General features: G+C 44.0%; 1 protein-coding gene across 1 annotated transcript; it reads left to right on the top strand.

Annotated features, from left to right (window-relative positions):
* Positions 1–8,892: 8,892 nt before the first annotated feature.
* On the top strand, positions 8,893–12,577 carry LOC120041729 (extensin-like). Its single transcript, XM_038986592.1, has 3 exons — positions 8,893–8,896; positions 11,773–11,983; positions 12,121–12,577. The coding sequence occupies exons 1-3, from the start codon at positions 8,893–8,895 to the stop codon at positions 12,575–12,577; spliced, it is 672 nt and encodes a 223-aa protein (XP_038842520.1).
* The last annotated feature ends 2,909 nt before the right edge of the window (positions 12,578–15,486 follow it).

Genomic DNA, 15,486 nt, shown 5'->3' with positions numbered 1-15,486 from the left:
AGCGTACCCCGTGGGGTGTATCCAAACACAAGGTCAGCAGGGCTGAATCCTAAGGACTCTTGTATTGTTTCCCTGATAGCAAATAGGACAGAGGGCACCCCCTCATCCCATTCGGTACTGGAATCTATGCAATATTTGCGTAGCATCCTCCGACTTGGCATCGGAAAGTCTACCCGTCTCCTCTCCTTGCAATGAGAGAATTCTTTCTCTTACTAATTCCTCCCTGACTAGCACCAAAAGCTCAGCCTTCAGGGCTTTCTCAGGGATAATGAATCCATAATGGTCAGCTATAGCTAAAAGGTCTACTTTTCGAAACCTCAACAAACAATCAATAGAGGGCGCTTCAATGAACTTGGAGATGGCTGAGGCAGCCATCTTGTACACAACAATCTACTGAACATACAAACTAAACAAGTCATCCAAACTCACAACCTACCATCACACCTCAATCACTAACCACAGAGAGCTCAGTGCAGCAAGGTCCGGTGGGTTTAATGGAATCCCGGATGAGCCCCCATTATGTTACGCACGCCTCTATAAAGAGGGAACGCAACTCCCTGCTGCAACTCAACTCTCCGTGAAGCGAAAGAGGTATGGACTGTAGGTGCGAATAAGGATGACAAAAGTCAGAATTTACCGTTACTAGGATTTATTTCCTTAAACGGTAATATGGGGAAAAGGGGCTGGACGGAACCAAAGCAAAGAAAAATAAATATCAAAGTTCCCCCTCTCCTATCTAACCTGCCTACCCACTTAACTTACCTAACTTAGCACCACCTGGTGCCCTAACCAAAATACAGGGGGTGGTCCGCCCAGGTCTTACCTAGTGTGCCTAGACAGTAAATATACTACGGGTATATGTATGCCCGCGGGCCTCTTGCCTAAGCACTCCCAAAGTGCCTTCCCCTTTCACCCTGGGAACAAATGAAACAGAATAATTATTAACAATTTCACAAACACTCACAAACACAGGACATAGCAAAGCTGCTACCAACAACAACTAATATAGTACATACCAACACTTTCTGATACACAACCAACACTATACAAAATATTCAATTCTATCTCTGATCTCTTCTCCTTCTCTCTCTAATGATCTCTCCAAAACATTCAATCTCCCTCTAATCTCTAATTTCTCTAATTTCTCTCTAATCTCTCTCCTAAATATTCAATCTCCCTCTAATCTCTCTCCTGATCTCCTTTCTTCTGAACAGAACACTGGCTTTTATATCTTCTGGTGGCAATGGCGATTAGAGTCAGCTGCTTCTTGACGAGGGGGCGGGGTCAGCTCCAATCATCAATTAGCCTGGGGTCGACCAATCATCTGGTTGGGGAGTACTTCAGGAAGCCATCTCCTGAAACACACACTCAAATACAAACTAAAACACAGAAACTGGGGAACGTAACAGCCTTTAGCGTCTGATGCCAGCGTTCGAGGGCCTCTTGACTCTCCGGATGATACGGACTGGAGACCTGATGGGAAATAAAGTGTCTTTCACACATTTGAGAATAGTTTTGACATAACGTTGGTTCACTGATCAGTTTGGATAACTTTAAGGCATCCAAATGTAAAGAAGAACTTTACTAGTGCCTTCACCACAGTCTTAGCCTTTGGTCGGAATTTCGGATGACTGACGTGCCCAAAGTAAACTGCCTGTTACTAAGGCCCAGAAGCTAGGATATGCATATACTTGGTAGCATTGGATAGAAAACACTCTGAAGTTTTCTAAAACTGTTAAAATAATGTATGTGAGTATAATAGAACTGATATGGCAGGCGAAAACCACAGGAAAATCCATCCGGATGTTTTGTTTTTAAGGTCACAGGCAATTTCAAAATGGTTTGCTATGGGATCTACTCATATATAGGACCCATATTGCAGTTCCTAGGGCTTCCACTAGTCTTTAGAAAGGGTTTCAGGCTTGTTTTCTGAAAAATGAAGAAGTAGTATGAAGATTTCCATCGAGTCTCTTTTTACAAAAGTGCACTTGAACGAGGTGCGCGCACGTCGTTATTTATCTTGCCTATTCAACACACTTTTCTCCGTCTTAAAAATGATAGTTTATTTAGATATTAGAGTACCTGGGGATTAATTAGAAACATCGTTTGATTTGTTTGGACGAAATGTACTGGTCACTTTTTGGATTTGTTTGTCTGCATATTGAAAGAGTAAACTAAACTAATAGTGGATTACTGACTCATTGGCGCCAACTGAACTGACATTTTTGGATATAAAGAAGGACTTTATCGAACAAAACTAACATTCATTGTGTAGCTGGGACCCTTGGCGACTGCAAAAAAGAGGAAGATACATATTTGTCGCCAGACCCACTGGCTCCAGGTCATCTATAAGTCTATGCTAGGTAAAGCTCCACCTTATCTCAGCTCACTGGTCATGATAACACCCACCTGTAGCACGCGCTCTAGCAAGTATATCTGCTACTTTATATAATGTTTACATACCCTACATTACTCATCTCTTATGTATTATACTGTACTCTGTACCATCTACTGCATCTTGCCATCTTGATGTAATAAATGTATCACTAGCCACTTTATATAATGTTTACATACCCTACATTACCCATCTCATATGTATATACTGTACTCGATACCATCTACTGCATCTTGCCTATGCCGTTCGGCCATCACTCATTCATATATTTGTATGTACATATTCTTATTCATCCCTTAACACTTGTGCGTATAAGGTAGTAGTTATGAAATTGTTAGGTTAGATTACTTGTTAGATATTACTGCATGGTCGGAACTAGAAGAACAAGCATTTCGCTACACTCGCATTAACATCTGCTAACCATGTGTATGTGACAAATAAACTTTGATTTGATATCTCACTGGTCATCCCCAAAGACAATTCCTCCTGTAGCCGCCTTTCCTTCCAGTTCTCTGATGCCAATGACTGGAACAAATTGCAAAAATCGCTGAAGCTGGAGACTTATATTTCCCTCACTAACTTTAAACATCAGCTTTCTGATCAGCTGACCGATCGCTGCAGCTGTACATAGTCCATCTCTAAATAACCCACCCAATCTACCTACGTCATCAACATATTGCTTTTATTTACTTTTCTGCTCTTTTGCACACCAGTATTTCTACTTGCACATCACCATCTGCTCATCTATCACTCCAGTGTTAATTTGCTAAATTGTAATTACTTCGCTACTATGGCCTATTTATTGCCTTACCTCCTCACGCCATTTGCACACACGATATAGACGTTCTTTTTTTCCTATTGTATTATTGACTGTACGCTTGTTTATTCCATGTGTAACTCTGTGTTGTTTGTATCTGTAACGATCGTCCTGGGAAGAAGGAGTGGACCAAAACGCAGCGTGGTAAGTGTCCATGTTAATATTTATTTTAACTCAGAAAACTAAGACAAAATAACAAAAATAGACCAACACGAAACAGTTCTGTCTGGTGCAGACACAGAGACAGAAAACAACTACCCACAAAACCCATGTGGGCAAGAGCTACCTAAGTATGGTTCTCAATCAGAGACAGCGATAGACAGCTGCCTCTGATTGAGAACCACACCGGCCAACCAACAAAGAAATACAAAACATAGAACACAGAACATAGAATGCCCACCCCAACTCACGCCCTGACCAAACCAAAATAGTCATTCTGAATACAGATTTTGTGAATCCACTCTGGCTGGAGTGGATTAGGAAAAGGAATTAAATGTCACTTTGCAAGCCAGCATATTGTGACTTGAAACTGGTCACCGGTGTCCAAAATACAGCAAAGACTGGTCAACAACAAAAACACTACGAAGCCTGGTCGGGCCAGCATAACCCTCTAGACCAGTATCGGACCAGCACTAACCAACATAACCCTCTAGACCAGTATCGGACCAGCACTGACCAACATAACCCTCTAGACCAGTATCGGACCAGCCCTGACCAACATAACCCTCTAGACCAGTATCGGACCAGCACTGGCCAGCATAACCCTCTAGACCGGTATCGGACCAGCACTGACCAACATAACACACTAGACCGGTATCGGACCAGCACTGACCAACATAACCCTCTAGACCGGTATCGGACCAGCACTGGCCAGCATAACCCTCTAGACCGGTATCGGACCAGCACTGACCAACATAACCCTCTAGACCGGTATCGGACCAGCACTGACCAACATAACCCTCTAGACCAGCATCGGACCAGCACTGACCAACGTAACCCTCTAGACCAGTATCGGACCAGCACTGACCAGCATAACCCTCTAGACCAGTATCGGACCAGCACTGGCCAGCATAACCTTCTAGACCCGTATCGGACCAGCACTGACCAACATAACCCTCTAGACCAGTATCCGACCAGCACTGACCAACATAACCCTCTAGACCAGTATCGGACCAGCCCTGACCAACATAACCCTCTAGACCAGTATCGGACCAGCACTGGCCAGCATAACCCTCTAGACCGGTATCGGACCAGCACTGACCAACATAACCCTCTAGACCAGCATCGGACCAGCACTGACCAACATAACCCTCTAGACCAGTATCGGACCAGCACTGACCAGCATGGTTCATCTTGAAATTGATGCTGGTCTATGCTGTTTTTTTCAGGTCTTATAGAATTTATTGGCCTTAACCTGTTGAGGACAGAGGGCGCTGTTTTCACTTTGGGGGAAAATCGTGCCCAATTTAAAAGGCCTCGTACTCAATTCTTGCTCGTACAATATGCATATTATTATTACTATTGGATAGAAAACACTCTAGTTTCTAAAACCGTTTGAATTATATCTGTGAGTAAAACAGAACTCCTTTTGCAGCAAACTTCCTGACAGGAAGTGGAAAATCTGAAATCGATGCACTGTTCTAGGGCCTGACTATTAATGTCCTTGATATATATTAGAATACATGCACTTCATACGTCTTCCACTAGATGTCGACAGGCAGTGAGAGAAGAAATGGAGTGAATAACTTGATCTGGGGTCGAATAATAGCTCTCGGCATGACGTGTCACCAGTTTCCTGTTTTCTGGAGAGCACGTGAAGGGACCTGGATTTGCCTTCTGATAAGCTGTCGTTATGGACGACTAATATCTCCGGCTTTGATTTTATTTGATACATGTGACAATATCATCGTAAAGTATGTTTTTTCAATATAGTTTTATTAGATTATTGAAATTTTTTCGGGACGTTAGGCGTGTTGCGTTGTGTGCCTTTGTTCAGGAAGGAGAGCTTCAAGCCACTTTGCTAGCTTTCCGTGCTAATTGACTGGAGAAGAGGACATTCTAAATCCAAACAACGATTGTTCCCGACAAAGGACCCCTTGTACAACATTCTGATGAAAGATCGTCAAAAGTAGGACCCATTTTATGATGCTATTTCATATATCTGTCGAACATGTGAAATAGTCGTTTGCGCCCAGATTTTGGGTACTCTCTCGCTATACCTAAGCTGGATGTCGTAATGAAGTTATTTTTAGAATTCTAACACGGCGATTGCATTAAGAACTAGTGTATCTATCATTTCCTATACAACATGTATTTTTTAGTTATGTTTATGAATAGTTATTTGGTCAGAATATATATGTGTCAGAAAAAGTGTCAGAAAAATATCCGGACGTTGTGGGAAAAAGATGCTACGTTAGCACAATGTATAACCACTGATTTCAGCTCTAAATATGCACATTTTCGAACAAACCATAAGTGTATGTATAACCTGATGTTATAGGACTGTCATCTGATGAAGCTTATCAAGGTTAGTCAAAAATTATATATCTTTTGCTGGTTTATTCGCTATCGCTAACGTGCCTATTGCTATCGCTAACGTGCCTTGATGAATGAATGCGGTAGTGTGGTAGGCTATTGTAGTAAGCTAATATAATGCTATATTGTGTTTGCTGTAAAACACTTAAAAAATCGGAAATATTGGCTGGATTCACAAGATGTTTGTCTTTAATTTGCTATACTCCATCGATTTTTCGATGGAGTATGTTTTATGATGAGTATTTAGGTATTTGACGTTGGTGTCTGTAATTACTCTGGCTGCTTCGGTCCTATTTGTGATGGTAGCTGTGATGGTAGCTGCAATGTAAAACTGATTTATACCTCAAATATCCACATTTTTCGAACAAAACATAGATTTATTGTATAACATGTTATAAGACTGTCATCTGATGAAGTTGTTTCTTGGTTAGTTTGGTTGGTTCTTGGTTAGTTAGGTTGGCTTTGTGCATGCTACCTGTGCTGTGAAAAATGTCTGTCCTTTTTTGTATTTGGTGGTGAGCTAACATAAATATATGTGGTGTTTTCGCTGTAAAACATTTTAAAAATCGGACATGTTGACTGGATTCACAAGATGTGTATCTTTCATTTGCTGTATTGGACTTGTTAATGTGTGAAAGTTAAATATTTCTAAAAAATATCTTTTGAATTTCGCGCTCTGCCTTTTCAGTGGAATGTGAGGGGAGTTCCGCTAGCGGAATGCCAGAGCCAGACAGGTTTTAACATATGGTGGAGTTTAGGCACCCAAAATGAGCACCGGCTGTTACCTGAATGTTGATCACCAACTCCATCCTTCTTGTGGGACTCGTTTGTGTATATATGATCATCAATATCCATGGTCTTTATTCAATTAGGTTCTTCGTCTTCAAATCGTATCTTCTGTCATGAACCGGCTCAAAGCCCGTAACAAAAGGGAGAGCACATGTAGATAAGGACTAACAAAATACATTTATTAACTAAGGTAAAGTAAATACAATTAACAATGGTGTGTGTGTAGTCAGTAGTCAGTAGTGTAGGTGAGTGGTTGCGTGTACACATGTGATAAGTAGGGGTGTTGAAGGGTGCCAACACAAACAAACCAAATAACCACAACAAGGCCACAACCAAAATCTGTCTGCGTCTGAATAGAGAGAGTCCCCCCAATGACTGTGGAAGAGGTCTATTTATCCTGGGACACACCCGGGCCCAGGTGTTTCCCATGTAGCTGACGACCCTCCATACTCCGCCCACCAACATCCTAATAAGGAAACAAGAGCAAAGAGAGAGAGAAAACGGTAGACAGAGTGGGAGGGTCGTCACACTTCTACTCTCGTAACTTCTACTCTTGCAATTTCTACTCTCGCAACTTCTACTGTTGTAACTTCTACTGTTGTAACTTCTACTGTTGTATCTTCTACTGTTGTAACTTCTACTGTTGTAACTTCTACTCTTGCAATTTCTACTCTCGCAACTTCTACTGTTGTAACTTCTACTGTTGTAACTTCTACTGTTGTATCTTCTACTGTTGTATCTTCTACTGTTGTAACTTCTACTGTTGTATCTTCTACTGTTGTAACTTCTACTGTTGTATCGTCTACTGTTGTATCTTCTAATGCTGTAACTTCTACTGTTGTAACGTCTGCTGTTATCTCAGTTGTAGGTTTGTGTCTGTTCGCTGCACGTCTGGAGCCTCTGTGTGACTCAGTCTAATGTCAGAGACAGTTTTAACTGTCAACCTCATTAAAGGGGAAACTGTCTAACCAATAGTACGACACTAACCACCACCATGTGACTCCTGACTTATTTTCTGAGAACCATGTTTGTTTCTCACAAGCTGTCTGTTAACAGTTCCTCTTTTCCTATGCACAAACATTTAAGCCATTATACAGACACAGGGTAGAATACTGCTAGTTATTGTACTTTAAACGCATAAATCATTTAGTCATTAAACATATAAATCATTTGAATTTATTCATAACATATCCCCAGACTAGCTGTAATCAGTCATATACCCAGACTATCTGTTATCAGTCATAGCCCCAGACTAGCTGTTATCAGTCATATCCCCAGACTAGCTGTAATCAGTCATATCCCCAGACTAGCTGTAATCATTCATATCCCCAGACTAGCTGTAATCAGTCATATCCCCAGACTAGCTGTTATCAGTCATATCCCCAGACTAGCTGTTATCAGTCATATCCCCAGACTAGCTGTTATCAGTCATATCCCCAGACTAGCTGTTACCAGTCATATCCCCAGATCAGCTGTAATCAGTCATATCCCCAGACTAGCTGTTATCAGTCATATCCCCAGACTAGCTGTTATCAGTCATATCCCCAGACTAGCTGTTATCAGTCATATCCCCAGACTAGATGTTATCAGTCATATCCCCAGACTAGATGTTATCAGTCATAGCCCCAGACTAGCTGTTATCAGTCATATCCCCAGACTAGCTGTAATCAGTCATATCCCCAGACTAGCTGTTATCAGTCATATCCTTAGACTAGCTGTTATCAGTCATATCCCCAGACTAGCTGTAATCAGTCATATCCCCAGACTAGCTGTTATCAGTCATATCCTTAGACTAGCTGTTATCAGTCATATCCCCAGACTAGCTGTTATCAGTCATATCCCCTGACTAGCTGTTATCAGTCATATCCTTAGACTAGCTGTTATCAGTCATATCCCCAGATTAGCTGTTATCAGTCATATCCCCAGACTAGCTGTTATCAGTCATATCCTTAGACTATCTGTTATCAGTCATATCCTTAGACTAGCTGTTATCAGTCATATCCCCAGACTAGCTGTTATCATTCATATCCGTAGACTAGCTGTTATCACCAGTTGTATTCGGCACATGTGACAAATAACGTTTGATTTGATTAGTCCCCACCACCTGGGACCTGTAACACATACGTAACACAATAATAGGAAAAAGCATTGTCACTTTAATACCACTCAGCTTGAATTAAGAATCATGAAAGTAAGTGAAGAGGACCGGTCTTAGAAGACAGGAAGTGAAGAGGACCGGTCTTAGAAGACAGGAAGTAAAGAAGACCGGTCTTAGAAGACAGGAAGTGAAGAGGACCGGTCTTAGAAGACAGGAAGTGAAGAGGACCGTGCTTAGAAGACAGGACAAAGAATAAACATGGGTAATGTAGTTGACAAAACCCCAGTGAAAAGAAACACACAAGCAAAGTAGGTGTTATAAAACAGCATTTATTACTGCTACCTCACACCCACAGTGACCTATAACACTTTACTTTAACACATGGAGGAGCAAAAGGTTGTTATCATCAGTCATTGGTAAGCATGGTTTTCAAGCAGGCAAAAGACTAAAAAGTGAAAGCCACACACACTTCAATTTCTCCAAAGATACATTTCAACTGGAAAGTTATATTCCTTTACAACAAAAAAACATACACAACCTTAATAAAATAATCGTAATAATAAAATATAAAACGAACACATCACCACTAAGTGTATGGTTTGTTTACTCCTATACACATCAGTACATGTTATTCTCTGCACAACGGAACTGCACATCCCAGAGAAGAGTTATGATACAATCCAGATATTAACCTAAAGTAGCATGGGAGGGTAACCTACAGTAGCATGGGAGAGTAACCTACAGTAGCATGGGAGAGTAACCTACTGTAGCATGGGAGAGTAACCTACTGTAGCATGGGAGAGTAACCTACTGTAGCATGGGAGAGTAACCTACTGTAGCATGGGAGAGTAACCTACTGTAGCATGGGAGAGTAACCTACTGTAGCATGGGAGAGTAACCTACTGTAGCATGGGAGAGTAACCTACAGTATCATGGGAGAGTAACCTACAGTAGCATGGGAGAGTAACCTACAGTAGCATGGGAGAGTAACCTACAGTAGCATGGGAGAGTAACCTACTGTAGCATGGGAGAGTAACCTACAGTAGCATGGGAGAGTAACCTACAGTAGCATGGGAGAGTAACCTACTGTAGCATGGGAGAGTAACCTACAGTAGCATGGGAGAGTAACCTACATTAGCATGGGAGAGTAACCTACAGTATCATGGGAGAGTAACCTACTGTAGCGTGGGAGAGTAACCTACAGTATCATGGGAGAGTAACCTACAGTAGCATGGGAGAGTAACCTACAGTAGCACGGGAGAGTAACCTACAGTATCATGGGAGAGTAACCTACATTAGCATGGGAGAGTAACCTACAGTATCATGGGAGAGTAACCTACTGTAGCAATGGAGAGTAACCTACAGTATCATGGGAGAGTAACCTACTGCAGCGAGGGGAGAGTAACCTACAGTATCATGGGAGAGTAACCTACAGTATCATGGGAGAGTAACCTACAGTAGCGTGGGAGAGTAACCTACTGTAGCGTGGGAGAGTAACCTACAGTATCATGGGAGAGTAACCTACAGTATCATGGGAGAGTAACCTACAGTAGCGTGGGAGAGTAACCTACTGTAGAGTGGGAGAGTAACCTACAGTATCATGGGAGAGTAACCTACAGTATCATGGGAGAGTAACCTAGTGTAGCGTGGGAGAGTAACCTACAGTATCATGGGAGAGTAACCTACAATAGCATGGGAGAGTAACCTACTGTAGCGTGGGAGAGTAACCTACAGTATCATGGGAGAGTAACCTACTGTAGCATGGGAGAGTAACCTACTGTAGCATGGGAGAGTAACCTACTGTAGCATGGGAGAGTAATCTACAGTATCATGGGAGAGTAACCTACTGTAGCGTGGGAGAGTAACCTACAGTATCGTGGGAGAGTAACCTACTTTAGCGTGGGAGAGTAACCTACAGTATCATGGGAGAGTAACCTACTGTAGCATGGGAGAGTAACCTACAGTAGCATGGGAGAGTAACCTACAGTATCATGGGAGAGTTACCTACTGTAGCGTGGGAGAGTAACCTACAGTAGCATGGGAGAGTAACCTACTGTAGCGTGGGAGAGTAACCTACAGTATCATGGGAGAGTAACCTACAGTAGCATGGGAGAGTAACCTACTGTAGCGTGGGAGAGTAACCTACTGTAGCGTGGGAGAGTAACCTACAGTATCATGGGAGAGTAACCTACTGTAGCATGGGAGAGTAACCTACAGTAGCATGGGGGAGTACCCTACAGTAGCATGGGAGAGTAACCTACTGTAGCATGGGAGAGTAACCTACAGTAGCAAGGGAGAGTAACCTACTGTAGCGTGGGAGAGTAACCTACAGTTGCATGGGAGAGTAACCTACAGTAGCAAGGGAGAGTAACCTACAGTAGCATGGGAGAGTAACCTACAGTAGCATGGGAGAGTAACCTACAGTAGCATGGGAGAGTAACCTACAGTAGCATGGGAGAGTAACCTAAAGTAGCATGGGAGAGTAACCTACAGTAGCATGGGAGAGTAACCTACAGTAGCATGGGAGAGTAACATACAGTAGCATGGGAAAGTAACCTACAGTAGCATGGGAGAGTAACCCACAGTAGCTTGGGAGAGTAACCCACAGTAGCTTGGGAGAGTAACCTACAGTAGCATGGGAGAGTAACCTACATTAGCATGGGAGAGTAACCTGCAGTAGCATTGGAGAGTAACCTACAGTAGCATGGGAGAGTAACCTGCAGTAGCAATGGAGACTAACCCACAGTAGCTTGGGAGTGTAACCTACAGTAGCATGGGAGAGTAACCTACAGTAGCTGAACAGTCAACTCAGCCATATGGGAGAGTAACCTACAGTAGCTGAACAGTCAACTCAGCCATATGGGAGAGTAACCTACAGTAGCTGAACAGTCAACTCAGCCACATGGGAGAGTAACCTACAGTAGCTGAACAGTCAACTCAGCCACATGGGAGAGTAACCTACAGTAGCTGAACAGTCAACTCAGCCATATGGGAGAATAACCTAATGTAGCTGAACAGTCAACTCAGCCATACGAGAGAGTAACCTGCAGCTGAATGTAACTGATCTCTGCATCTACCCTTACTCCCTCAATCCTTCCCCACCCAACACCCTTAGTGTCCAACCCTACTCCTCCACAGTCTTACCCCATCCTCCACCCAACCCAACAACCCCAGCATCCACCCCTCCATCCCACCCAGCAACGCTGGTATTGATCCCTGCCCCATTCCCCCAACCCTTGGCCTCCAACCAGCCTTCCCCCAGCCTTCATCATGACTCAACCCCACTGGATCTCAACCCAGCCTACACCCTAGCCCAGATGGAGGTAACCCTGGTCCTGGAGTGCCACAGGCAATTCATGTTTTTGGATTTCCAGCTATCAATGAACAGATTAATTAGCTCAGTTGGTCAGGTTTGCTGCACTGGCCCTTCACCCTCCCAGCATGCCCCATCCCCAGCCCCCCCCCCCAAGCTCTTCCCAACCCCAGCCCTCCCCAAGCTCTTCCAGACCCCAGCCCTCCGCAAGCTCTTCCCAAACCCAGCCCTCCCCAAGCTCTTCCCAAACCCAGCCCCCCCCAAGCTCTTCCAAACCCCAGTCCCCCGAAAGCTCTTCCCAATTCCAGCCCTCCGCAAGCTCTTCCCGACCCCAGCCCTCCCCAAGCTCTTCCCAACCCTAGCCCTCCCCAAGCTCTTCCCAACCCCAACCCTCCACAAGCTCTTCCCAACCCTAGCCCTCCCCAAGCTCTTCCCAACCCCAACCCTCCACAAGCTCTTCCCCACCCCAGCCCTCCCCAAGCGCTCTCAAACCCCAGCCCTCCCAATCCCACCACTCCCCTGCCCTCCCCAAGCTCTTCCCAACCCCTCCCCAAGCTCTTCCGGACCACAGCCCCGACAACCCCAGCCCTCCCCAAGCTCTTCCCGACCCCAGCCCTCCCCAAGCTCTGATCAACCTCAACCCTCCCCAACCCCAGCCCCCCCAAGCTCTTCCCAACCCTCCCAGCCCCAGCCCTCCCCAACCCCAACCCTCCCCAACCCCTGCCCCCCAAGCTGTTCCCAACCTCAACCTGTCATTGATAGACTTAATGTGGTATCTTACATGTGTGATTTAATGATAGTTTGATTTTTATATTTACATTTACATTTTAGTCATTTAGCAGACGCTCTTATCCAGAGCGACTTACAGTAGAGTGCATACATTTTATTACATTTTTTACATACTGAGACAAGGATATCCCTACCGGCCAAACCCTCCCTAACCCGGACGACGCTATGCCAATTGTGCGTCGCCCCACGGACCTCCCGGTTGCGGCCGGCTGCGACAGAGCCTGGGCGCGAACCCAGCCCAGCCTGGGCGCGAACCCAGAGACTCTGGGGGCGCAGCTAGCACTGCGATGCAGTGCCCTAGACCACTGCGCCACCCGGGAGTATCATTATATCATGTTATTTGAATTTGGCGCGCTGTATTTTCCCTGGCTATTGGCCAGTGGGACGTTTGCCCCAGAGAGGTTAAGGCGGGTTTCGGAGCTCTACGTAATTTCTGTGATTTTCTGAACTCAAACACATACACAGTCAATGGGGAGTGACACAGTGTGAGGCTTTAAGACACACAGAGCCTGCAATAGGTACCTTCGTTTAAAATATCAAAGAACCGTCAGACCTAGAGCTCTGAAACTTTAGAAACCTGTTTTAGAGCTCAAGTCTATAGTGCGTGGTGAGTTATGTGGCTCTAGAAGGTTCTCAGGCCGAGAAAAAGCCTCGTACATTTGCAAAAACTTCAATTCATCTTGACCATCGCGAAAATGACAACATTTAGAAAAGTCCCAGAGTCACAAGACTTGGTGCATTGAAACCACTTCAACCCATAGAGACGGATCCTAAAGTTTCTGTCTAATAGCTCATTCAGGGAACCCGTAGCAACGCAAAAAAGTGGATTTTCAGCACTAATTAAGGTCATACACATAATGTCAGAACTAGACCCACAACTAGAATGTAAATACGTGTTTTAAGTTTTGAATTTTGAGCCTGCTCTGAAATATGTGATAGTTGGCTTCTAAACGAGTTGGACAAAGTGGTTGTGGTGTCAGTTTGTATCAGTTTGGTGTCAGAATGATATCTTACTGACTGACGGACGCTGACTTGAGGGCTGACTTTTGTCCATTTGCAATAAGTTTAAACAGTGACGAACCATCACCAAATTGACATGCTGAAATCAACACCAACGAACGATGGAGAGGAACTACTATCACTGCCCGGCCATCCCGAGTTCAACGGGCCAGTCAATTGGGAATTTCTGCAGTATATTACTGCATGTCAAATTTGTGATGGTAAATGCCCATTGTAAGACATTGCAAATGGACAGCCGTGCGCCGACTTCCTATGATCATATATTGCAAGTGGACATAACATCCTGATTTGGTACTTTCAATACGTATGTATGGCATTTGGACATTTCTTATGCCATTTGGCCATGGTTCACTGACTTTTGGGTTCGGAAGCCGACTTCCTATGATCATATATTGCAAATGGACAAAACACAGGCCTTATGGATAAACTAAATGAAATAAGACAAATGTATGTTCATACAGTTATAACATATGAATAATTGACATTGTTTTGATGATAAATGGTCATATGCCAAATGAAAATCTACGGTAGAGCACGCTCGCCATCTTTGGGATTTTTGGTGTATGACACTTCGCATTTGCCATGTTCCACTTGCCATGAGGTTTGGATGAACTGCCGTCCATTTGAGTGGTATTTGCGATTGTGTATATGATTCGCCCAATGGCAATATATTTTTGGTAAGGCTCTTCCCTTACCCTTCAAATATTTGTTTTCAACAAAATGTTCAGTTGATATTGTAGGAGTTGTTGAGTTTGCCCCACAAAGATGTACATGCTAAATCACCATTAAGAGATTGAAGTGACATGGATTTTGCTTCCTGAAACACAGGAAATAAATGGCTGAAAAACACAGATTCTCAGGTGTGAGGGTTACACGTGTTGTTACTTCTCCATGTGTGTGTGTGTGTGTGTGTGTGTGTGTGTGTGTGTGTGTGTGTGTGTGTGTGTGTGTGTGTGTGTGTGTGTGTGTGTGTGTGTGTGTGTGTGTGTGTGTTTGTAAAACACATATAGTGTCACACCCTGATCTGTTTCACCTTGTTCTTGTGCTTGTCTCCACCCCCTCCAGGTGTCGCCCATCTTCCCCAATTATCCCCTGGGTATTTATACCTGTTTTCTGTCTGTGCCAGGTCATCTTGTTTGTTCAAGACTACCAGCGTTTAGTGTCTCAGCGCCTGCTTTTTCCAGGCTCTCTTTTCTCGCCCTCCTGGTTTTGACCCCTGCCTGTCCTGACTCCGAGCCCGCCTGCCTGACCTGACCCTGGGCCTGCCTGCCGTCCTGTACCTTTGCCCCCACTCTGGATTACCGACCTCTGCCTGACCTGACCCTGGGCCTGCCTGCCGTCCTGTACCTTGGCCCCACTCTGGATTACCGACCTCTGCCTGACCTGACCAGTCGTTTGCCTGCCCCTGTTGTTACAATGAACATTGTTAGCTCTACACAGTCTGCACAAGGGTCTTACCTGAAACATGATATATAGTACATTCACATTTTCAGTCTTAAAGTGTCAGAGATTATATGATACAGCAGAGATAACAGTCCTTCTAGACTCCATGTTAGATCAACTATTATACAGTAGAGAACAGTCCTTCTAGACTCCATGTTAGATCAAATATTATACAATAGAGAACAGTCCTTCTAGACTCCATGTTAGATCAACTATTATACAGTAGAGAACATTCCTTCTAGACTCCATTTTAGATCAACTATTATACAGTAGAGAACAGTCCTTCT

Source organism: Salvelinus namaycush, unplaced genomic scaffold (genome assembly GCF_016432855.1).
Source record: "Salvelinus namaycush isolate Seneca unplaced genomic scaffold, SaNama_1.0 Scaffold519, whole genome shotgun sequence".
NCBI classification, from domain to species: domain Eukaryota; kingdom Metazoa; phylum Chordata; class Actinopteri; order Salmoniformes; family Salmonidae; genus Salvelinus; species Salvelinus namaycush.
The sequence above is the reverse complement of the archived record's forward strand: the minus strand, read 5'-3'. Positions and strand labels throughout refer to the sequence as shown.

Excerpts from the sequence above, each read along its gene's own strand:
- LOC120041729 (XM_038986592.1), top strand. Across the intron at positions 11,984-12,120 it reads CTGGTCCTGGAGTGCCACAG|CCCTCCCCAAGCTCTTCCAG; the intron begins GCAATTCATGTT and ends TCCCAACCCCAG.